General features: G+C 40.0%; 1 protein-coding gene across 14 annotated transcripts in view; it reads right to left on the reverse strand.

The window, feature by feature from the left end:
* ACACA (acetyl-CoA carboxylase alpha) overlaps positions 1 to 24,367 on the reverse strand; it is a 277,855-nt gene that overhangs the window by 202,327 nt on the left and 51,161 nt on the right. For 13 of the 14 annotated variants that reach the window (XM_073797821.1, XM_073797819.1, XM_073797818.1 and 10 more), the window contains 7 exons: positions 23,974 to 24,112; positions 15,095 to 15,204; positions 14,039 to 14,120; positions 12,784 to 12,882; positions 10,589 to 10,695; positions 7,367 to 7,477; positions 1,334 to 1,543 (listed from right to left, as the gene is read on the reverse strand). In XM_073797821.1, the coding sequence (XP_073653922.1) occupies positions 1,334 to 1,543; positions 7,367 to 7,477; positions 10,589 to 10,695; positions 12,784 to 12,882; positions 14,039 to 14,120; positions 15,095 to 15,204; positions 23,974 to 24,112 (858 nt within the window). Of the gene's footprint in view, positions 1 to 1,333; positions 1,544 to 3,028; positions 3,160 to 7,366; positions 7,478 to 10,588; positions 10,696 to 12,783; positions 12,883 to 14,038; positions 14,121 to 15,094; positions 15,205 to 23,973; positions 24,113 to 24,367 lie in introns of those variants that run through there. The other variant, XM_073797823.1, reaches the window with a different exon arrangement.

Here is a 24,367-nt window from a genome sequence, read left to right on the forward strand (position 1 = left end):
CACAACTACTCAACTTTGTCACTGCAGTGATAAGGCAGCCACAGATAATACATAAATAAATTAGCATGCCGTGTTCCAATAAAATTTTATTTACAGGGACTCCTCTGGTGGTGCAGTTCTTGAGAATCCGCCTGCCTGTGCTGGGGACATGGGTTCGATCCCCGGTCCAGGAAGATCCCACATGCCGCGGAGCAACTGAGCCCGAGCGCCACAACTACTGAGCCTGTGCTCTGGAGCCTGCGAGCCACAACTACTGAGCCCACGTGCTGCAACTACTTAAGCCCATGCACCTAGAGCCCATGCTCCACAACAGGAGAGGCCATTGCAATGAGAAGTCCACGCACCGCAACCAAGAGCAGCCCCCACTCGACACAATTCGAGAAAGCCCACACGTAGCAATGAAGGCCCAATGCAGCCAAAAGTAAAATAAATACATAAATATTAAAAAAAAAACAAAAAACAGAAAAAAAAATTTTTTATTTACAAAATCAGGTGGCAGGTTGGATTTGGCCTGCTAGTTGTGGTTTGCTGACTCCCCTCCTAGTAATAGCAAAGCAGTAAACCGGGGTCCCTGGCACCAGCTCATCTCTGAACTATGATGAGAGAGAGAAATAGAACTTGCACCTTATTTAAGCCACTGTACTTTGGAGGCCTCTTTACTACAGTAGTTAAAGAATCAATCTTAATACACACACAAACACATGTAGAAATTAAACTTAAAACACAGATGACCATATATTCAGCTTCTTTGGAATCAGGGAGAAAAAAGATGGAAAACATATCTCCAAAAAGATGAAGATTGAGTCAAGGTTCCAGAAAAGACCATGTTCAGACTCCTAAACTACAGCTATTTCCAAGGGACCCTGTAAAACTGCTGAGAGATTATTTTCCATACAAAAATATAGGCTATGTAAATTTTAAAGATACTTAGAGGAACTTTTAAGAGACAATGGACTTGAACAAATTCATCTGAAGACTAAAGGATAATCAATCTAGAAAATGCAACTACCTGCTTATCATGAGCTTGTTAAAGAACCAGACAGTAAGATTAAAAAATCCCAAAACATTTCTCTTCATTATCCCTACTCAAAATAGTACACTGATTTTTTGTCAAAAGCATTAACTAATTTAGAGTTTGAAGTGTTCACTGGTATCTCTACTAGAAGGAGAATAGGAGAATTTTTATTTTATTTTTCCTCTAGGAAAAGGATATAATCTTATCAGTTATCCAGAATCACCGCTTGAAATTCCACTATTCTCAGATTGGCATATGAATTAAATGAGTAGTAGTTTTGTGTAAGAAAACAAAAATTAGAGCTTTTCATATACATACCTGTTCCATATGCTCAAATACTGCTGGAGTAGCAATAGCAGTAGGTGCCTCTTCAATAATCTTCTGATGCCTGCGCTGTACAGAGCAGTCACGACCAAACAGAGAGATAGCGTTGCCATACTGATCTGCTAAGATCTGCACCTCCAGGTGACGAGATTGTTTGGCTAGTCTCATCACAAAGATAGGAGATCCAGGGACTTCAGCTTGAACCTATATTAGAAGAGGAAATAGAACAAATTCTTAAGTGGTAAGCACTTTTTCTATCTTGATAAGCTCCTTCCATTTCAACAGGCAGATGCCTAGAAGTGTCAGGGACCATGTCAATCATTAGAAATACAAAAATAAATAAAATATAGCTCATGCTCTCATCCTTCTTAAAGATACTGCATTCTTAGTTATATAACCAATATTAACTGATAAATACAAAAATGTATGAACATCCAGTGTGTTACAAGGGCAAAGAACAAATATTTTGAAAACACACACACACAAATTCCACAAAAGGGCAAAATACTGCCATCAATTCCAAACAACAAATGTACAACTTGTTCTAGATACTTTCCTGGTTCACATTTCATTATATACAGTATTGTTGTAGTCAAAGGACTTCCATCTTCAGTTTTGAAGCATACTGTCACTAGATACAGAACTCGACACTAGCAATTATTTTCTTTCAGCACTTTAAAGATACTGCAATGTTTTCTGGTTTCCACTGTTTCTACTGAGATGTCAGCTATCAATCTTACTGTTACTCCTTTGAAAGTAATCTTTTTTTCCCGGCTGCTTTAGGATTTTCTCTTTTCTCTGTCTTTTTAGGGGAGTGGAGTGGCAGATTTACTCTGATAAACTTAGATGTGGTTTTCTCTGTACTTCTCCTTGCAGGGCTCATAGTGTTTTTTGAATCTGTGCTTAGTATCTTTTCAAGAAATTCTTAGCCATTAGTTCAGAAAAATTCTTAGCCATTGTCTCTTCAAATATTGCTTCTGCTCCATGATTTCTTCAAACATTGCTTCTGCTCCATTTTCTCTCTCTTCTCCTCTGAGACTCAAAGTACACGTTAGATCATTTCACTGTCTTTTATGCTCTGTATCTCTTATGCTTTGTTTTGCTATATAACAAGTTACCTCAAAACTCAGTGGCTTGCTTAGGACACCAACCATTTTATTTGCTCATGATGCTGTGCTCATCTGGGCAGTTCTTCTGGTCTTGCTATAGTCATTCATGTGCATATCATCATCTGGTGGCTCGAGTGGGGCTGAATGGTCTCATGCAAATGTCTGCTGACTTGTGTTGACTGTTGGCCAGTAGGTCTACAGAGCCTTGACTGGAACAGCTCATCTCTATTGCATGTGGCCTCCATCCTCCAGCAGGCTAGACCAGGCTTCTTCAATGCAGTGTTCCAAGAAGAGGGTGAGGGCAGAAGCTGCAAGGCTTCACAAGCACTAGCCTCTAGAACTTACACAATACCACTTTGGCCACATTCTAATGGTCTAAGCAAGCCACAAGGCCAGCTAAGATTCAAGGGGTGAGAAAAGAGATGCCACCTCTTAATGGGAGGAAGGTAAAGTCACATTGCAAAGGGATATACATTCAAGAACAGGAGAGGTTATTGCGGCCATCGCTGCAAACAATCTACTATGGTCCGCCCTCTGGCCACAATAATTCATATACCTCCCACATGCAAAATAGACTCACCCCCTCCCAAGACCCCCAAAGTCATCCAATCATGGCATCAGGCTTGAGGTCCATTTTCTCATAAGTCATGTCCACAAGCAAAAGAGACTCCTTGGGTGCAGCTCCTCAGGTGCTCTTTATCCAAAGATCTGGGAACTAAAAAGACAAGTTATCTGCCCCCAACACCCCCAACATTTAATGATGAGATGGGGAGAGAATAACTGTAAAAGATACTCCTATTCAAAGAAGAAAGGACAGGAGGTACATAGCAGTCACTGGTCCACAACAATTCTGAAATCCAGACGGGCAGATGTTGTGAGGTTCCCTTACTCCAGGGGCATGGAATTTTTGTTGTTGTTTGCTGTTTTTTACTACGGTCTTGTTCTGCTCCCTGTGAGTGGTTTCCTAATCCATGGGTCCCCTCTGCTCTTAGCTGCCCTCTGGGCTCCTGGCTCCACAATCTGAAAAATCTTTTTATTATTAGAAATTACTAATGTTTACAGCTGAACAATTTTTCCAGTCTGCTTCCTATTCATAGAAAATCAAAGTCCCAGAGGCCTCTTTGAAGTCTGAACTGTCTCTGTCCCTTTAGTCCCTTTGGTGCATTTATCAACAGAAGTCTCTCAAAAACTTTGTGGTTTTCCTATGAATCATATTGGAAATTCACTACTTGCGCCAAAAACATATCCATAACTTTTCTGCACAGACCTCTCTGTACCTCGGGTTTGTCAGGCTGCTGTGGGACAACATCTTTAAAATTCTTAGAAGCCCTTTTTTTCTAGCTGAGAGAGTAATCTACCAGGTACTGTCTTAAGTATTTCTGAGGTCTTAAAGGATCTTCCAGGCACTCTTGATTTGGTCTGTACTCTGAAGTCATTTTTTACTTTGAAAATCTTTTGCCAGCTGGAGAGATTGGGAATGAGAAACAGTTCTATTTTCAAACTCAACAAGTTTGAAACACCTTCTTTAGTTCGTCCCTCTTTATAGTTCCTTAGCAAAAGCAACCAAAAGCATTCAACAGATACTGTTAACACTTTATCTAAAAAGATCTCCTTAACTAGGTCTACAAGTTCACTAAATACAGTCTCTACCTTCCAAGTTACCTCAGGTAATTGTTCCATCATTACAGAACATGGGTTACCTTTTCCCTCACTGCCTTTCCATCCCACACTAAAAGTTTGTTCACCATTCTTCCAGCCTTCATTAACAACCACCTTACCATTTTTCCAGCCTCCACCTATGAGCCAGTCTCAAAGCCAATGCCACATATTTTACTTTTTTGTTAGGGCAGTATTACACCTTTAGCTATCAATTTCTGGGTCAGTTATTCATTGATGCCTAACAAACCACCAAAAATTTAGTGACTTAGGACGCTGACCTTTTTCTTTTTTTTTTTAATTTGCTCACAGAAATTTGAGCTGGGCTCAGTTGGGCAGTTTTTCTGCTGATCTTGGCTTGGAGCCACTCATGTAGTTAGTCATCTGGCAACTTGACTGGGGTTGGATGGTCTAACGTGGCCTCACTTACATGTCTCAAAGGTGCTGGTGACTGTCAGGCCTAGGAAGTCTCAGTTGGGATAACTCATCTTTGCTTTGTGTGGCCTCTCTTTTCCAGAAGGCTAAACTGGGCTTTTAACAAGGCAAGTCTAAGGCTCATTCCAAAAGGGCAAAGGGCAGAAACTACAAGACCACTTGCAGTTTAGGCTTTGGAACTTGCACACCATTTCTACCACATTCTATTGGTCAACCCAAGTCACAAGGCCAACCAAAATTCAAAGGATGGGAAAAAAAGACTCTATTTCTTGATGGGAAGAAGGCAAAATCATACTATAAAAAGGTGTGTAGGGCTTCCCTGGTGGCACAGTGGTTGAGAGTCCACCTGCCGAGGCAGAGGACACGGGTTCGTGCCCTGGTCCGGGAGGATCCCACATGCCGCGGAGCGGCTGGGCCCGTGGGCCATGGCCATTGAGCCTGTGCGTCCGGAGCCTGTGCTCCGCAACAGGAGAGGCCACAACAGTGAGAGACCCGCGTACCGCAAAAAAAAAAAAAAAAAAAAGGTATGTATATAGGGGATGGGAGGAGTTAACATGGTCATCTTTGCAAATACTCTCTCACATGCTCTTTTCTGTATTTTTCATCCTTTTTGTCTCTTCATGCTTCAGTCTGAATTTTCTTCTGACCTATCATCCAGTCACTAGTTCTCTCTTCAACTGCATCTAATATGCCATTAAACTCCTCTATTGACTTAATTTTAGTTATTGCATTTTCAGTTCTAGAATTTTCATTTGCTACTTCTTTATGGTTTCCAGTTGTCTGCCCAAATTCTCAATCTTATCTTTAATTTCCTTGAATACATTAAATATAGTTACTTTAAAGTCCTTGCCTGATGGATCCATTATCTAAACCCTCTGTGGGTCTGTTTCTATTGGCTTTTATTTTTCTTGATTTTCAATCACATAATTTGATACGCTTGCTTATTTTTTAAATTTATTTTATTGAAGTATAGTTGATTTACAATGTTGTGATGCCTGCTTATTTTTAATTGGCTGCTTGAAACTGCATTTGAAACATTAATAGAAATAATTTGAGGTTCTGGATGTTACCTTTCTCTAGAGAGAATTTATATTTGCTTCCTGCTGGTAGCTAGGGACGCTAGTAACCCTAGAACACCATGCTAGAATCAAGAGTTAAGCATTTTGAAGCTGAGATTTAGTCCCTTTGAGAACTGGTCTATTTCTAGTTCATTCTTACTCCTTCAAGATCCCAACCTAAAATGTGGGAGGTTTCCCAGGGAACCCTCCTCAGCAAACCCTACAGTCTAAGTTTTGTCCTTTTAGTCTTAGAAGACTGTTGAAAAATCTAATCAGCTTTTCAACTGCTTCTTCTCAAACTAAAGGATATCTCTAGGGAAAAAACGGCCTCAAACATGAGACCTCTCTGGGTTTCATTCTTCTCCTATATCTTAGCCCCCAAATTCTTCATTGCCTTGAAAGATCTCTAGTGCCTTAAAACAGATTTTTTTTTTTTTTTAAATTTGGCCACCTTTTCTAGTTTGCGCTCAGTGGGAGGACTGATTTGAGTTACTTAATTAATCATTATTGGAACTTAAGGACTTTTACATAAAACTTCCTAATCTTAGTATTCTAGATATTTCAACTACTTGATTCCACAGTAATAAGTAATTTTGAATTATCTAAAGGAGTTAACATTTTAAAAAATTAACATGAGGCATGACCTGCTTATGAAATTAGAATTATTATAGAAAGAATATAAAGTAAATGACAGGTGATATTCAAATACTGACACTCAAAATAGAATAATGCAGCAAAACAATACGTTTATCACTTTCTTTGTCTAGTATATCAAATCATGGAAGACCCAGCTCACAGAGTTTTTCTCTTTAGCTCATGACAATGAAGCAAAAAGTTTGGTGCTGAATGGTTTTAAAAAAAAAAAAAAGGGCAAATAATATGCAGCTAGGGGTACTAGTAAAAGATGGTACAAAGTAAAAGATGCTGGGAAAAATAAGAAAAAGTGGGAAGCTAGGAAAGTGAAAAGGCCAGAAGGTGTCCCAATTTTCCTTTTTCTGGGTATTGGTAGGAGAAAAAAAGAAGTGAGTCAAGTATGTAATGGTAACTCTGAGGGCAGGAAAAAGAGACTCCTGTCTTCGGATTCTTTCTCTAAGATTCTGAAAAGAAATCATTTCTTTGGCCTCCACGACCAACTTGTAGTATGGCCACATCCTTGGCTGCAAATCAGAGGATTAGGCAAAGAGAAAGCCTAGGTTTAGCTTTCCTGGGCCACCCTCCGTTCTCATAGAACATGCGCCTGCCACAGGGTCCCTGTGCCAGGGTGTGGTGACCATGCAGTACAGGACAGAACACATGACAGAAACTCAGGAGTCTGCAGCCAATTTGAACTGAAGTGAGGTGAAGTCAATCAAAGAGCTTGAGTGAGGCCAGACCAAGAGCATCCAGATCAGGAATTAACCGTGTCACATACATTGTCTAACGTGCCAGCAGAAGAGGGACACAAAAATGCAGAAAGGTACTGACTCTTGCTTGTTACTATGAGTTCCTATGAGCCACACAAACCATATGCAGAAGAGCTATCTGAGAAACTGAGCAATTTTATATAAGACAGAATAACTCTACTGCTTGTATTACGTAAATGAATAAAACCTTAAATTGAACTGGACATTTTATTAATTCTTTTCCCCTGCTAATAAGCAGGTAGAGGCTAGAAAGAAAGACAAGATTAGCTGTAGACAAAAAAATCTAAATATTTTCTGGACATCCAAATTACATGCATCTCTGATATACACGTTAGTTCCAATAAATAACGACAGCTTGTACTCTACCTGTCTGAAGAGGTTAGGGAAGTCATCTTCATTGTTGACTTTTCTGATCCCCTTCCCTCCTCCTCCTTCCGAGGCCTTGATCATTACTGGATATCCAACTTCCTCCGCTGCCTTCAAGAAGAAAGAGAAAAATGGAAGTGAGAATGGTATTAGTAGGGAAGGAGAAAACTGGCATTTTCTCCCTTTAAAAATGCTGTCATTTGGTAGGTCTATATATAGCAAAATAGAAAGATTCTGAAGATATACTATTAGGTGGGAAAAAAAAGTACCTGAGTAATATTTGTACTATTGGGTTGAACAAGAAGAAATTGCATTTTTTTGGTAGGTAAAAAAATGGTTGAATATTGGCAATTTTGTATGTTTCAATCTAGGATAATCCCATATAGATCAAAAACAAAGTAAAACTATATGTATAATTACGTATGCATTCACACACTTACCTATGTAAGTATAAAAAAACAAGTCTAGAAAATCCACCAGCAGTGATTTATAAAAGGAAGATGAGTAGATATAAACTTTCACTTTTTACTGTATATATTTCTGTATTACTAGAATTTCTCATAAGATGCAGGAATTTGTCTATTACCCATAATTTTTATTTTATTTTATTTTATTTTCAAGTTACCAGAGTATACACTTTCTGTCTTTATTCCATAATTTTTATTTAAAAAAAAGACAAAAAGACACACACAGTTCACTTATTATAAGCTGATGGCCTCAGCACAGCTTCTGACCCTCCGACAACATATAAGACTCAACAAATCAGGAATCTCACATGTCCAGAAATTTTTCTCACTCAACTTTTTGATAAAGATAAAAATAGCAAGATACAAAAATATTAATGAAAGTAGTCAGAAAACTAATTTTCAACACATGCTCTAAATGTGCTTTTCACATTTACAGTATTTTATAATGATCAGGTGACGATCCCAAAACTTTTTGAATATTCAATTATATATCCATTAAGTAAAGACCCAGTTAAATCAAGATATACCTATTTACTAGACTACTATGCAATTATTAAAGGAATGAGGTAGCCTTTACATGCAGCGATATGGAAGATGTCCATATTATAGTTAAGGCAAAAAGTAAATTGGGGAAAAGTTAACCAAAAGTTTAAAATAACTGAGTCATTCCTTTGTCAAAACATTCCAATCTTTCACGGTTTACGTTGTAACAATATCTAAAAAACGTGTCACCAGAAAAAGACCATTTCACATTTTAATTTTTGTCAGTAGATTACGCATGAAAATCCTCCACTCACAGTCCCATCTCTTCTCAACTCTCTTAACTATTCACTTCTATGCTTATAAACAAAATTAGCATGATGAACTCAATCACTGGGTGATAAATGAAGAAACAGCCACAGTTGTGAGAAAGACTTAAAAAAAAATAGGGGGGGCTTCCCTGGTGGCACAATGGTTAAGGATCTGCCTGCCAATGCAGGGGACACAGGTTCGAGCCCTGGTCTGGGAAGATTCCACATGCCACAGAACAACTCAGCCCGTGTGCCACAACTACTGAGCCTGCACTCTAGAGCCCGCGAGCCACAACTACTGAGCCCGTGTGCCACAACTACTGAAGCCCATGCACCTAGAGCCCGGGCTCCGCAACAAGAGAAGATACCGCAGTGAGAAGCCCATGCACCACAACGAAGAGTGGACCCCGCTCGCTACAACTAGAGAAAGCCCGTGAGCAGCAACGAAGACAAAACGCAGCCAAAAAATAATAATAATAAATACATAGCCCACATGATATAAGAAAAAGGCAGGCCTTTTAAAAATATATAAAAGCTCTAGGCACAGGTCATCCATTTAAAATATTTTAGAAGAATTTTAATGCCACGAGGAAAATGCTTATGTATAGGTAGAAAAAAACCTAGGATTACAAAAACAATGTATATAGTAAGACCCTAATTTTACAATTATCATAATAATTATAGTTATGGGAATCTACTAATAAAGATTATCATTATATGAATCAAAAAAGGCTGGAAGAAAATATATGAATATGTTAACAAGACTTATCTTTGGATGCTGGGCTTATGGGTTTTATCATCTCTTTTCTTACTTTCCAAATTTTCTACCAGAAAATTTTGTTTATAACCAGGAAAAAAAGGAATTTTAACTGATAAGCAAAATAGCTAATTTCCTACAAAGGGCTTCTACTCGTTTGCAAATTATATCAAATAAAACATAGCATTAGCAATTCAATTAGAAATATTAATTCTTCTTATTAAGGAGATTACAGGATGCTTAACTTGAAATGCAAACAACAGAGCAAAATTAGTTGAGCATTCAGTGTTCCTCCTGAATTTATAACATACAAGTCAAACAAGAGTAGTGTGTTTTTCTAAAATATAGTCTCTTTCATTATCTCCTTGGAGGCATAGCTGACACTTCCAACTAATTAAAAAGTGAAAGGGGAACAAACTGGAGAGAACTATGAAGAAAGAAAAAGTAATGTTAGAGAGCCGACCTCCTTTTGCTTGGGTTCATGTTTCTACATGGACAGACAATAATTAGAGTAATAGTTTCAGCCTCTATCAGCTCCCTCCCTCACTCCTCCTCAAGGGAAAAAGAATGAATTCTGTGATTGGTCAGTTTGGAAGGAGAAACTGAGCATGTATAGCTCAGCCTTTTCCCCTTTGGGATCAGCCCATACACAGAACATATGCTCTTTGCCAGCTCTCAGTCATACAATAAACTGAATGGCAAAAGCTCTGCCTCTGTGGTTATGCACACCACCAGTAACCAGTGAGCGAGCCTGCTTAACTGACATTCAGTTTACGAATCTGACTGTTGCTACACACTTAAACCGTTTTCACCATCATCTCTATTCATAATAAAGCTGACATTTTGATCCCTCTCTGCCCGGCTTCTTGGTTCTGAACTCAAGTAGGGCAAAAAGTGTTGTTTGCCCCCAACTCCCCCTGCATGCACACAAATACTAACAGGTGGTAGAGAATAGAATCAGAACCTCCTTAAAGCTCTGATTTAACCACCTAAGAAATGTTCTGTCCAGGTGAACGGCTTGCTTCAAAACAAATTTAAATTATTTTTGTGAAACGTAGGTCACTTCCTCATTCTATAAACTATACCTCCTGGTCTTACAACCCTAATGCCATCATGGGTGTATATCATGAACCAGGCTCCAAATTCCTGTATTTGGGACTGTAAGTGGTCCGTTGAAAAACATCACTCCCTAGAGTTAGTAACTTACCTTCAGCCCGTCATCCACATCCTTCACACAACCTTTTTCATATAGTTCCTGAGGAACATTTAAAATACGTTTTGAAAAATCATTTTCGTGCCAGTCCACACAAAGACCTGCAATAGATAACAGTGACTTAAAAGCAGCTACAAAAGCTTCTGTTTTTGTCAGTTTTCTGCTTATACCTTCTTTACTTCCCCCCACTGTTTCTTTGGCAGTGCCACATGGCTTGCAGGATCTTAAGTTTCCCAACCAGAGATTAAACGCAGGCCCATGGCAGTGAACGTGCCGAATCCTAACCACTGGACCACCAGTACCTTCTTTAAAATGCTATCATATTTATCCAAAATTGAGGGTAGATGGGAGAAAGAAGGATACCATAAAACCCTGATCAGTCCTTGGAGTTAGCAGGATTTATCTATAGCAACACCTGGCCACTTGGGTTCTGTTGCTGGAGAAAGCCAAGAGAGCTAACAAGTAGCAATTTAAAAAAATGCAAGGACATACAAGACAAAACAAACGAACAAAAAAAGCACGTCAGACTTCTCACATAAACTCAGCAGGCAAAATACCTTCGATGTGTGTGTTCAGGGCTGCTTCAGGGCCAGAGGTCTGAGAAATAATTCAATCTTTATGAGCTCTTGGAAATGAAAATGGCGGTTTTATTGGCCTCAGCAGAGTCATGATTCCATACTCCCTGAATGTCCCTGTACTCAGCCACAAAGGGAATGGTATAGCCTCTCCACTCAAACAAGAACAAATTCAATGTTTTATTTTAAACTGTTTGACCCAGCCGGTCTGGAGAGGATATTGCAATCCCCCTGGAGAGCCAGAGTAACAAGAGTTCACATCTGTTCTGACTCAAGACAATGGTAGTTCCTATTCGGAAGAGGTTTTAGTGTATGTTTGCTCTCTGTGCTTCAGTACCAAAAAACAGAAGTTCATATTGTTATCAGCTATAATAATTCACAACGCACTCTTCAAGGGATTCGTCAAGAATAAATCATTTTTACAAAAAATTCATCCTTCTGCATGTCTAAAAGAAAGGTTGATTATGGACCTCATTTTTCTGCATCAAGGGCAAATGAGAGGTTGAATGGTATTAAACAAGCAAAACAAACCATCAATAGACTGTGGGCTCAAATCAAGAAAACACTGGCAAAAAAGAATAGAGGGACTTTTCTGGTGGCACAATGATTAAGAATCCGCCTGCCAATGCAAGGGACACAGGTTCGATCTCTGGTCCGGGAAAATCCCACATGCCGCAGAACAACTAAGCCCGTGAGCCACAGCTACTGAGCTCATGTACCACAACTACTGAAGCCCGCGCGCCTAGAGACTGTGTTCCACAGCAGGAGAAGCCACCGCGATGAGAAGCCTGCACACCGCAACGGAGAGTAACCCCGCACTCGCCGCAACTAGAGAAAGCCCGTGTGCAGCAATGAAGACCCAACGCAGCCAAAAATAAATAAATAAAATAAATAAATGTATTAAAAAAAGAACAGATACATGTATATGCATAACTGAATCACTTTGCTGTACACCTGAAACTAACACAACATTTTAATCAACTATACTCCAATATAAAATTTTTAAAATAAAGATTAAATAAACAGAAAGAGACAGAAAGGAAGGAAGGAAGGAAGGAAGGAAGAAAGAAAGAAAGAAGGAAGAAGGAAGGAAGGGAGGGAGGGAGAGAGAGAGAAAGAGAGAAAGGGAGAAAGGGAGAAAGGAAGAAAGGAAGGAAGGAAGAAAGAAAGAGAAAGAATGAATACTGGCAGGCAAGCATCTGAGTAGGTGGGTTTTAGTTTTTTCTTAGTGATTCCAGTCACCTCCCAGGCAGGTTCAAAGGCCTATTCCATCTAAGAAGTCCATCTCTGAGGAAGATTCTAGCCTACCCAGAGTAGATCTGAATCCACAGAACCAGATGAGTTTTCTCAGAGTTTCTCCAAATTAAGTCCCAAGATCATTTACATTACAATTTAGCATCTACATACCTGGTACAAAATTTACATTCTTAAGACAAGATAAAATCACAGGTACAACAATTAAGCCAGGAGATACAAGATACCATTAATTAATGTATATTCTATTTCTGTCAAATATCCAACACATTTTAAAGCAGGCTTAAGCCCCAAGGCCACAGTCCCAAATATTCTACCGAGCTTTTCTACACTTCAAGATACAAACAAATAATTTCTTACCACTGCCACTCCATGGAAGAGTTGGGATACCTGCAGTTTGAGCCACTATGGAAGATGCAATCTTATCCCCCAAAGCCCACATGGCCTGGCTTGGAGGACCTGAAAACAAGACAAGGAAAGAACCCTGACTGTAACATTTTCGCCTCGTTTCTGTCACATGTATTTTGTCTTCCATATAATTATTTTTGTATTTGTCTTGTATCCCCTACAGCACATATCATCAACATCAGAAACTTGATTATGGGGACTACTATGGTTTGGCTCATCTTTGTACCCTTCATAGAACCTAATGTGGTAAATTTTTGCATTCAGGGAGAATTCAATATATATAAATATATGCTGAATTAAATTCCTGACAAATGTAACTCTGATTTTATCATCTGTCATGATCCAACTTTACCATATTAACAAAGTCTTTCTTTTTTTTTTTTTTAACCAATATCCTGAAGTAAGGACAATAAAGTTTTGGTGTTCAAGTTTAAAATATTATACTCTCCTTGGTCTTATGGAAACCCAAACGGAAGATTTACCTTTAATAGGCTTTACAAAGCATAATCATCATTGCAGAGATAGAGACACTTTGAGCCATATAACCTCAAATTTTCTCTCCGTATAGGATAGCAGAAAAGTCAGAAGAAATAGCTTTCTTATAGGAATATAATCTATATGATTAAATGTGAAAGAAATGATTCATATTTAAGGGCACACTGCCAGCGTATCCTAAGTATTCAATTATCTTTTCTATATAAAAATAGGTCATTTCTCCACATGTTTTCTTAACGTTAATGGCCAAGTTTTTAAAAGCCAGTGTTCTGGAAATCAGAGCCTCCTCCATATCTCATAGAAAAGAATCTGGGGACAAAAAACACAATCAAGATGTGGGCTTCCCTGGTGGCGCAGTGGTTGAGAGTCCGCCTGCTGATGCAGGGGACACGGGTTCGTGCCCCAGTCTGGGAAGATCCCACATGCCGCGGAGCAGCTGGGCCCGTGAGCCATGGCCGCTGAGCCTGAGCATCCGGAGTCTGTGCTCCGCAACGGGAAAGGCCACAACAGTGAGAGGCCCGCGTATCACACACACACACAAAAAAGATGCAAGATGTAAGAAATGATGAAGGGTTAAAAAAAAAAAAAAAAAGAAAAAGAAATGAAGAAAAGGGTTACTCGGAGAGCTGCTGACTGATAAAAAACGAAGAGCCCAGTGCCAAAATGACAGAGAGGAACAGAAAGGCAGGAACAGTATGTCAGAAAGGCTTACCCATGAAGGCGATGCCATTTTTCAAAAGAAGTTCTGGGAGCTTAGGATTCTCAGAAGCATGACCCCAGCCAGCCCAAACTGCCTACAAGGGAACACAATATGATTCATTCTTAAAATTCATACTAAAAAGAACATGATAAACTGTATTACTTTCTACCAAGACTGGCCCTGCTCCATGAGGTACAATAGCTCCATGGCAGCCTAATGCCTAATTCAGCTTCTATGCCTGATTCTTGGCAAACTTTTCACAGAACAACAATAAGCAGTCCATTGTGGTAAAACCTCTGAAGAGGTCAAAAACAGGTTGAAACTGATATTAAGAACCAGCTAGTATTGTTGCTCTTTAGGAAACTCAGTTCATAGCCTTTCAACTAGACTCTATAGAGCCTCTTGTAGAAATGTTGGTTTTCTTCCACAGATTGAATTACTTTGGCCACCCAACTCCACCTTTATATCTACTGGCTATACTGCCATACAAATCCCGAGTTTTTTTCTCTTTGGGCTTTAAGACACTTACCCTAAACTCCTTAACACAATGTGATAGGGAAGAAACAACCTCCTTCTACTCTACCATATTCTGGACTAAAAGTATTCCACTGGAAACAGGCAACTTTTACTTACTAGGAGGTTTGAAGGTGAAATGGATAGAATAATCTCTGAAAGACCCTTACAAACCTCTTGTTTGGATTACATATACTTTATGTTGGCTCATTCCATTCTTTCCATCTTTCCTTTCCCTGTCTGTTATATCCCATATAAAGGCTTTTACCAACGTTCAACAAAGATGCTTTATGTAAAATTAAAAGTTCTTCACTGGCTATCCCCTTGTGCCCAACTGTAAAACGGCTGAATTTGGCAAAGGAAACTCTTCTCAATACCCTGTAATGGCCTCTGTGGGAAAAGAATCTAAAAAAGAGTGGATAGATGTTTATGTATAACTGATTCACTTTGCTGTACAACAGAAATACAACATCGCAAATCAACTATACTCCCAGAAAAATTTTTTTTTAAAAAAAGGCTGAATTTGGATTTCGAGGAGACGCTGGCCTCTCTTACTTGTACTGGGATCCTTTTAGCAATGTCAAGAATTAATTCCACATTTGCATAGTTGTTGTTGTTTGGTCCTCCTGGCACTGGCACATAATGATCTGCCATCTTAATGTATTCTGAAAACACAAGCAAATTAACAGAGAACACATGCTTTATTTTCAGAAACGTAACAGCAGAGCAAAAACTGTGTAAAGGACAGGTACCATCATACGTAACCACAGGACAAACTGTATTAATGGGGTAATTCCCAGAACCATTTATCTGGAGGCTCTTTGTTAAGTCACAGTACTAAAAATGGTAATCTCATAGTTAGGAGCTCTTATACTACTAAAACAGCAGGTCTCAAACTTTTCACCATGTGACCTTTTCAAAGGGTTTTTATGATCCCTATATCAAGGATGATGTATCTGTCACTTAAGAGGCCCATTATTATATTCTGAGAAAAAGCTCAGTGACACCTTTTATCTTTAACTTGAACTATATTCTGAGAAAGCCCTTTTCCTGGTGTAAAGCTGGGACAGAATGGGGAAACAGGGTAGAGTCTGGAGGGTCTGTAGACTGGCTAAACAGGAAAGGTTAGTTATAGGAGTCTATCAAGTGCTTGAAAAACCTTTACCTGGATGGAAAGATATTTTAAAAAGATAACTTCTTTTCCCTCCTTACTTTTTTTTTTTTTTTTTTTTGGCTCAGTATCCCCTTTCAAATCTGTCACCTGATGTTTCTCTTTTCCTTTTCTGGCAGTAACTGTGGCAGAGCAGCTACAATGTGCAGGGACTGTACTAAGCACTTTATATATATTATTTCATTTCATCCTCAAGAATCATATATAACATGTATTATTAGCAACCACTTACAGGGAATTATGGCTTGGAGCAGTTAAATAACTTTCTCAAGGTCCATCTCCACCATATTTATTATGTTTCTTATCTTGTGCTCTTAATTTTTAAGGGTTTTAAGTCCTTCTTTAAAAAATTCCACTCAGAGTAAGATATGAGGCCCTAACAGTTTGTTCAGAATAAAAACAGGTGTATCATTCTCTCTGATTATGAGGGAAAGCGTGCTGATTATTTAAAAATTTAGAAACTATATCAGGATGTGCTGTTATTTAAAAGTCAAAACCACCCATTGTCTCACGACTCAGAGATAATCAGTTCATGCTTTGATATACTAGAAACCATAAACTGCTAACCAATTTAATATATTGTGGATATCTTCCCATACTAACCAAACCACTTCAGACTCTCACTTGCAATGGGGGTGCCAAATTGCCTATACTCTCACCTATACTGGGTATTATCAATTTGAAATTTTTCCAGTCCTATAAATTTTTAAAAATCGCAATCTATTATTGTTTTGGTTTGCATTTCTTTGATTATCATTGGAATTGAATCTCTTTTCATGTGTTTATTGTTCCTTTTAAATTCTTCTTTTATGGACTATCTATTCATGTTCTCTGTTCATTTTCTTTTGAAGGGTGTCTTGTGCTCATATTACAGGTAGAAACTCTTTGCTGTTCACATGTTTTTCTAGGTTATCGCTTGTCTTTAACTACCACTCATGGAGGTAACCAGATGGCTGTTTTGGTATATGTCATTACACCTTTTTTTTTTTCTCTGACTCTACACAATGTACTTTCTTTCTATTATTATATCATGCTATCAGTCTCCTTACAGCCAACTTTTTTCTAAGCAATTGTGATGGACAGACCCATGATCCCAAGTCTCCAGGTATTCATATCTTAAGTTATCCCCTCTCCTTGGGCGTGGGCACAATCTATGACTTGCTTTTAGCCAAGAGAATATGGCAAAGATGAGGAGATGTCACTTCCAAACTAACACTGGGTAAGAATGTAGCCAATCTTACTGGGACACTTTCCCTTGATGGCTTTGAAGAAGTAGGCAGTCATTTTGGGGTGGTCCACGTGACAAGGAGCCAAGAGCAGTCTCTAGCCAACAACCAGCAACACAATCAGGTCCTCAGTCCAAACAGAAAACTGAATGGTGTCAACAACCATGTTAGTCTGAAAACACATCCATCCCAAGTCAAGCCTCAGATGAGACTGCAGCCCCAGCTGAATGCTGATGGCAACCTTGTGATAACCTGAAGCAGAAGACCCAGCTACAGAAACTGTGAGGTAATAAATGTCCATTGTTTTAAGTTGTTAAATTTGTGGTAATACTGTTACACAGTAATAGATAAACAGTGTAACAATTTGTCAGAATGCACTCAGACCAATAAATGTTATCCCACAAAATTTTTTTTATGTTTTTATTGATTTTTTTAACATCTTTATTAGAGTATAATTGCTTTACAATGGTGTGTTAGTTTCTGCTTTATAACAAAGTGAATAAGTTATACATATACATATGTCCCCATATCTCTTCCCTCTTGTATCTCCCTCCCTCCCACCCTCCCTATCCCACCCCTCTAGGTGGTCACAAAGCACCGAGCTGACTTCCCTGTGCTATGCGGCTGCTTCTCACTAGCTATTTTAAGTTTGGTAGTGTATATATGTCGATGCCACTCTCTCACTTTGTCCCAGCTTACCCTACCCCTCCCAGTATCCTCAAGTACATTCTCTAGTAGGTCTGCATCTTTATTCCCGTCTTGCCCCTAGGTTCTTCATGACCACTTTTTTTTATTCCATATATATGTGTTTGCATATGGTTTTTGTTTTTTCTCTTTGTGACTTACTTCACCCTGTATGACAGACTCTAGGTCCATCCACCTCACTACAAATAACTCAATTTTGATTCTTTTTATGGCTGAGTAATATTCCACTGTATATATGTGCCACATCTTCTTTATCCATTCATCTGTTGATGGACACTTAGGTTGCTTCCATGTCCTGCTTATTGTAAATAGAGCTGCAATGAACATTTTGGTACATGACTCTTTTTGAATTATGGTTTTCTCAGGGTACATGCCCAGTAGTGGGGTTGCTGGGTCTTATGATAGTTCTATTTTTAGTTGTTTTTGTGTGTGTGTGTGTGGTACACGGGCCTCTCACTGTTGTAGCCTCTCCCGTTGCGGAGCACAGGCTCCGGAAGCGCAGGCTCAGCGGCCATGGCTCACGGGCCCAGCCACTCCACAGCACGTGGGATCTTCCCGGACCGGGGCACAAACCCGTGTCCCCTGCATCGGCAGGTGGACTCTCAACCACTGCGCCACCAGGAAAGCCCCTATTTTTAGTTTTTTAAGGAACCTCCATACTGTTCTCCATAGTGGCTGTCTCAAGTTACATTCCCACCAAGAGTGCAAGAGGGTTCCCTTTTCTCCACACCCTCTCCAGGATTTATTGTTTGTACATTTTTTGATGACAGCCATTCTGATCGGTATGAGATGATATCTCATTGTAGTTTTTTTTTTTTTGCAGTACGTGGGCCTCTCACTGTTGTGGCCTCTCCCGTTGCAGAGCACAGGCTCCGGATGTGCAGGCTCAGCAGCCATGGCTCACTGGCCCAGCCGCTCCACGGCATGTGAGATCTTCCCGGACTGGGGCACGAACTTGTGTCCCCTGCGTCGGCAGGCAGACTCTCAACCACTGCGCCACCAGGGAAGCCCTCATTGTAGTTTTGATTTGCATTTCTCTAATGATTAATGATGTTGAGCATTCTTTTTTTTTTTTTTTTGCGGTACGCGGGCCTCTCACTGTTGTGGCCTCTCCCGTTGCGGAGCACAGGCTCCGGATGCGCAGGCTCAGTGGCCATGGCTCACGGGCCCAGCCACTCCACAGCATGTGGGATCTTCCTGGACCGGGGCATGAACCCGCGTCCCCTGCATCGACAGGCGGACTCTCAACCACTGCGCCACCAGGGAAGCCCTTGAGCATTCTTTCATGTGTTTTTTGGCAATCTGTATATCTTCTTTGGAGAAATGTCTTTTTAGGTCTTCTGCCCATTTCTGGATTGGGTTGTCTGTTTTTCTGATATTGAGCTGCATGAGCTGCTTGTAAATTTTGGAGATTAATCCTTTGTCATTTGCAAATATTTTCTCCCATTCTGAGGTTTGTCTTTTCGTCTTGTTTATGGTTTCCTTTGCTGTGCAAAAGCTTTGAAGTTTCGTTAGGTCCCATTTGTTTATTTTTGTTTTTATTTCCATTTCTCTAGGAGCTGGGTCAAAAAGGATCTTGCTGTGATTTATGTCATAGAGTGTTCTGCCTATGTTTTCCTCTAAGAGTTTGATAGTGTCTGGCCTTACATTTAGGTCTTTAATCCATTTTGAGTTTATTTTTGTGTATGGTGTTAGGGCATATTCTAATTTAATTTTTTTACATGTAGCTGTCCAGTTTTCCCAGCACCACTTATTGAAGAGGCTGTCTTTTCTCCACTGTATATTCTTGCCTCCTTAACAAAGGCAAGGTGACCATATGTGCATGGGTTTATCTCTGGGCTTTCTATCCTGTTCCATTGATCTACATTTCTGTTTTTGTGCCAGTACCATACTGTCTTGATTACTGTATCTTTGTAGTATAGTCTGAAGTCCAGGAGCCTGATTCCTCCAGCTCCCTTTTCTTTCTCAAAGTTGCTTTGGCTATTTGGGGTCTTTTGTGTTTCCATACAAATTGTGAAATATTTTGTTCTAGTTCTGTGAAAAATGCCAGTGGTAGTTTGATACGGAGTGAATCTGTAGATTGCTTTGGGTAGTATAGTCATTTTCACAATGTTGATTCTTCCAATCCAAGAACATGGTATATCTCTCCATCTGTTTGTATCATCTTTAATTTTTTCATCAGTGTCTTATAGTTTTCTGCGTACAGGTCTTTCATCTCCTTAGGTAGGTTTATTCCTAGTTATTTTATTCTTTTTCTTGCAATGGTAAATGGGAGCGTTTCCTTAATTTCTTTTTCCCATATTTCATCATTAGTGTATAGGAATGCAAGAGATTTCTGTGCATTAATTTTGGTTCCTGCTATTTTACCAAATTCATTGATTAGCTCTAGTAGTTTTCTGGTAGAGTCTTTAGCATTCTCTATGTATAGTATAATGTCATCTGCAAACAGTGACAACTTTACTTCTTCTTTTCTGATTTGGATTCCTTTTATTTCTTTTTCTTCTCTGATTGCTGTGGCTAAAACTTCCAAAGCTATGTTGAATAATAGTGGTGAGAGTGGGCAACCTTGTCTTGTTCCTGATCTTAGTGGATATGGTTTCAGTTTTTCACCATTGAGAATGATGTTGGCTGTGGGTTTGTCATATATGGCCTTTATTACGTTGAGGTAAGTTCTCTCTATGCCTACTTTCTGGAGAGTTTTTAATCACAAATCGGTGTTAAATTTTGTTGAAAGCTTTTTCTGCATCTATAGAGATGATCATAGAGGCCGGCATGACGTTGAAGTAGCCTGAGGCGCACCGTGTGTTCTCCTGGGGAAGTTGTCCCTGGATCACGGGACCCTGGCAGTGGCGGGCTGCACAGGCTCCCAGGAGAGGAGGTGTGGATAGTGACCTGTGCTTGCACACAGGCTTCTTGGTGGCGGCAGCAGCAGCCTTAGCGTCTCATGCCCGTCTCTAGGGTCCGCGATGTTAGCCGCGGCTCGCGCCCATCTCTGGAGCTCCTTTAAGCAGTGCTCTGAATCCCCTCTCCTCGCACACCAGGAAACAAAGATGGAAGAAAAAGTCTCTTGCCTCTTTGGCAGTTCCTTTCCCTGGACTCCCTCCCGGCTAGCCGTGGTGCACTAACCCCTTCAGGCTGTGTTCACGCCGACAGTCCTCTCCCTGGGATCTGGAAGCCCAAGCCTCAGCTCCCAGCCCCGCCCGCCCCGGCGGGTGGGCAGACAAGCCTCCCCGGCTGGTGAGTGCCACTCGGCACCGATCCTCTGTGCAGGAATCTCTCCACTGTGCCCTCCACACCCCTGTTGCTGTGCTCTCCTCCGTGGCTCCGAAGCTTCCCCCTCCGCCACCCGCAGTCTCTGCCCGCAAAGGGGCTTCCTAGTGTGTGGAAACCTTTCCTGCTCCACAGCTCCCTCCCACTGGTGCAGGTCCCATCCCTATCCTTTTGTCTCTGTTTATTCTTTTTTCTTTTACCCTACCCAGGTACGTGGGGAGTTTCTTGCCTTCTGGGAGGTCTGAGGTCTTCTGCCAGCGTTCAGTAGGTGTTCTGTAGGGGTTGTTCCATATGTAGATGTATTTCTGATGTATTTGTGGAGAGGAAGGTGATCTCCACATCTTACTCTTCCACCATCTTGAAGCTCCTCTCCACAAAATATTTTTTAATGGATGCATGGTATTTCATAGAATTGGTGCAACAGATTTTACGTAACTAATCGCTAATGGTGGGCACAAGTTATTCCTCATTTCTTGTTATTTTAAATAACAGTGCAATGAATATCCCTGTATGAACGTATTTGCCCCATTACTGATTTTTGTTCCTCAGAATAAACCCCAGGAAATAGACTTTCTTAGTCAAAAGATATGAGTACTTTTGTCCACTGGTGCTCATGATCCCATCCCCTTCCATCTCCTCTAGCTCTCTTGTGTACTGCTACCCCCCGGCCCCCACCCCTGCCCTTGGCTCCTTCCTCTCAGAAACATTTCTAAGTCTCTTCCATTCTGAAAAATAAAAATTATCTCTTGACCCCAAATTTCTCTTTAGTTACTGCCTTTCCTTTTTCCCTTCTCATCCAAAATTCTCAAAAAACTTGTCCACATTGGCTGTCTCCATGTCTCATCCCATTCATTCCTTATCTTCCTGTATTAGTCTGCATACTCACATTGTTCCACCAAAACTATTTCTGCAAAGGTTACCAATGATTAGCTAATCGCCAGACAGATTTTGATTCCTATTTTATTGGACTACTGACACCTTTGAGCCTTCCTTATTGAAGTTCTCTTTTCTCATTGCTTTTCTCTTCTGTTTCTCTGACCATTTCTTCTCAACACTGTTTATGGGCCTATCTTCCTGAGTCTATCCCTAAATTTTGTCCTTCTATAAAATTTCATCCTTAACTCTCTTCTCTTCATTTTCTATCTGATCTTTCAGGAGGTAGTGTTAACTATCACATATTTGCTGATAATGTACACTCTTAATCTCTAGTTCTCATTATTTCTAAGTTCTAGAAGGATATATTCAATTTTTTGTAGGACTTCTAGAATCTCCTTGTATCACATGTACTCCAAACCTGTCTCCCCACCAAAAAAAACCCCCACCTTGCTCTTATTACTATATTATCTATTATTTTGCCTTTGTTGATGGTGCTAACATGAAAAACAAGACCATCCTTGACAAATACTAGATCATGTCTTGTACTTTAACAAGACACTTGCAGTTTCCAGAAACCACTGTGTCACACCTTCAAACATTTGCATATATGTTCTTTCTGCCTGTAATACCTTTGTCTTCCCCCTAATTGCTTCACTAACTCTTACTCATTCTTGGCTAGGTAAAACCCATTTCAGAAAGCTCTCTTAACCCTGTTAACCCCTCTTAACCCTTAACCCAAGAGCAGGGGCCAGAGTTACGATGGCTCATCTCTGTTCCACAGTACCCTGTGCATATTTCTATTATAGCACTTACCTCATTGTATTGAAATTATTTGTTTCCTAGAGCAAGATCATATCTTATTAAACTGTGGGTCTCCATGTTCATTGAGTGAATGAATAAATGAATTAATAGGAGCACCAAGGAGAAACAAGGAAAAAGAAATCATGCAAGGTACTTTACATTTATTATACACAATTTCATCATTACAACTATCCAGTAAAATAGACATGATTTTCCTTTCACATATACGAAACTGCAGCTGAGAGGTGTTGAAGGGTCAATCTAAATGATTTCATATAACATCTATTTTCCAATAAATTGGTGCCTTCTTCATTTCTAAAGATAATAACCCTTACTCCTTAGGAATAGTCTTAATATCATTGTCTCAATATAGAGAGTACATATAAAGACCAAAATAGCTTTAAAAAGACAGCCCTTTAAAGAGCTAATGTTGGACTTCCCTGGTGATGCAATGGTTAAGAATCCGCCTGCCAATACGGGGGACATGGGTTTGAGCCCTGGTCCGGGAAGATCCCACATGCCATGGAGCAAATAAGCCCATGTGCCACGACTACTGAGCCTGCGCTCTAGAGCTTGCGAGCCACAACTACTAAGCCCGCATGCCACAATTACTGAGCCCGCGTGCCACAACTACTGAAGCCCACACGCCTAGAGCCTGTGCTCCACAACAAGAGAAGCCACCGCAATGAGAAGCACACGCACCGCAATGAAGAGTAGCCCCTGCTCGCTGCAACTAGAGAAAGCCCGCATGCAGCAACGAAGACCCAATGCAGCCAAAAATAAATAAATAAATTTTAAAAAATAAAATAAAATAAAGAGCTAATGTTATCTGTGGGTACTCTGTCTTAGAGATTATACTTTAGTGATAAAAAGTATAAAGAGGAAGGACTAGCCACGACCTCTCAGCTACACCAATAGTCTTTATCTGCCTCTCTCAGATGGAAAACCATCTAAGCAGAGAGAATATGCCAAAGAGCCTGCAGAGTGAAACCTGTTTGGGTCCCAAGAGGTCTCCCCCTCCCAGGAGGAGGGGAAAAAACAATCTTAACCTTAAAATGCTCTAAAATTCAATGTAACTCATAAGGTAAATAGCATTTCCTTCCAAACGTTTCTACTGACACATGCTAAAGAATGTGGCTTAGCAAATAACACTGAAAACCCATATCGACACTTTGGTTAAATTTCTACCTATTTTTACTTAGAACACAGGCGTCTACGTTGAGGTTAAATATAATACAATCCTGTCTATGCCTACTATTGACACTTTTTAAAAGAGAAATCCTTGGCTTTGGGAATCCCCCTGAGTTAACATTCTTCTCCTTAAAGGCTGTGCCATTCAATGTTTTATGCTTGAGGATGATGCTTTCTTAATGTTCATAACTTACCTGCATTGGCTTTCAGGTCTTCAGGTGTGACCATGACAACAAATCGAATTGCACGTTCATTTCGAAACATCTCATAAGACCACCGGCGGATAGACCGCATGCATTTCACTGCTGCAATGCCATTGTTGGCAATGAGAACCTGGTAGAGTGGGAACATGGGAATTGGAGAGAGGTAGAATAGACAGGCAAAGACAGAGGAAAAGAGATGAAATCACTTGTGTAGATCTTCCTCTGAAAAGCCAGAGTTTCAACTAGGAATTTGCATTGTTGGTCTAGACATTTAGGAACCAACTCCCACATGATCAAGGGATATTTTAAGATGTTAGCTAAGCAAATACTTCAGTATGTGCCAGCTAAAACTTACTCCTTTCTAACTTCATTTCTTGAAGGGGAA

Source organism: Tursiops truncatus, chromosome 20 (assembly GCF_011762595.2).
Source record: "Tursiops truncatus isolate mTurTru1 chromosome 20, mTurTru1.mat.Y, whole genome shotgun sequence".
NCBI lineage: Eukaryota > Metazoa > Chordata > Mammalia > Artiodactyla > Delphinidae > Tursiops > Tursiops truncatus.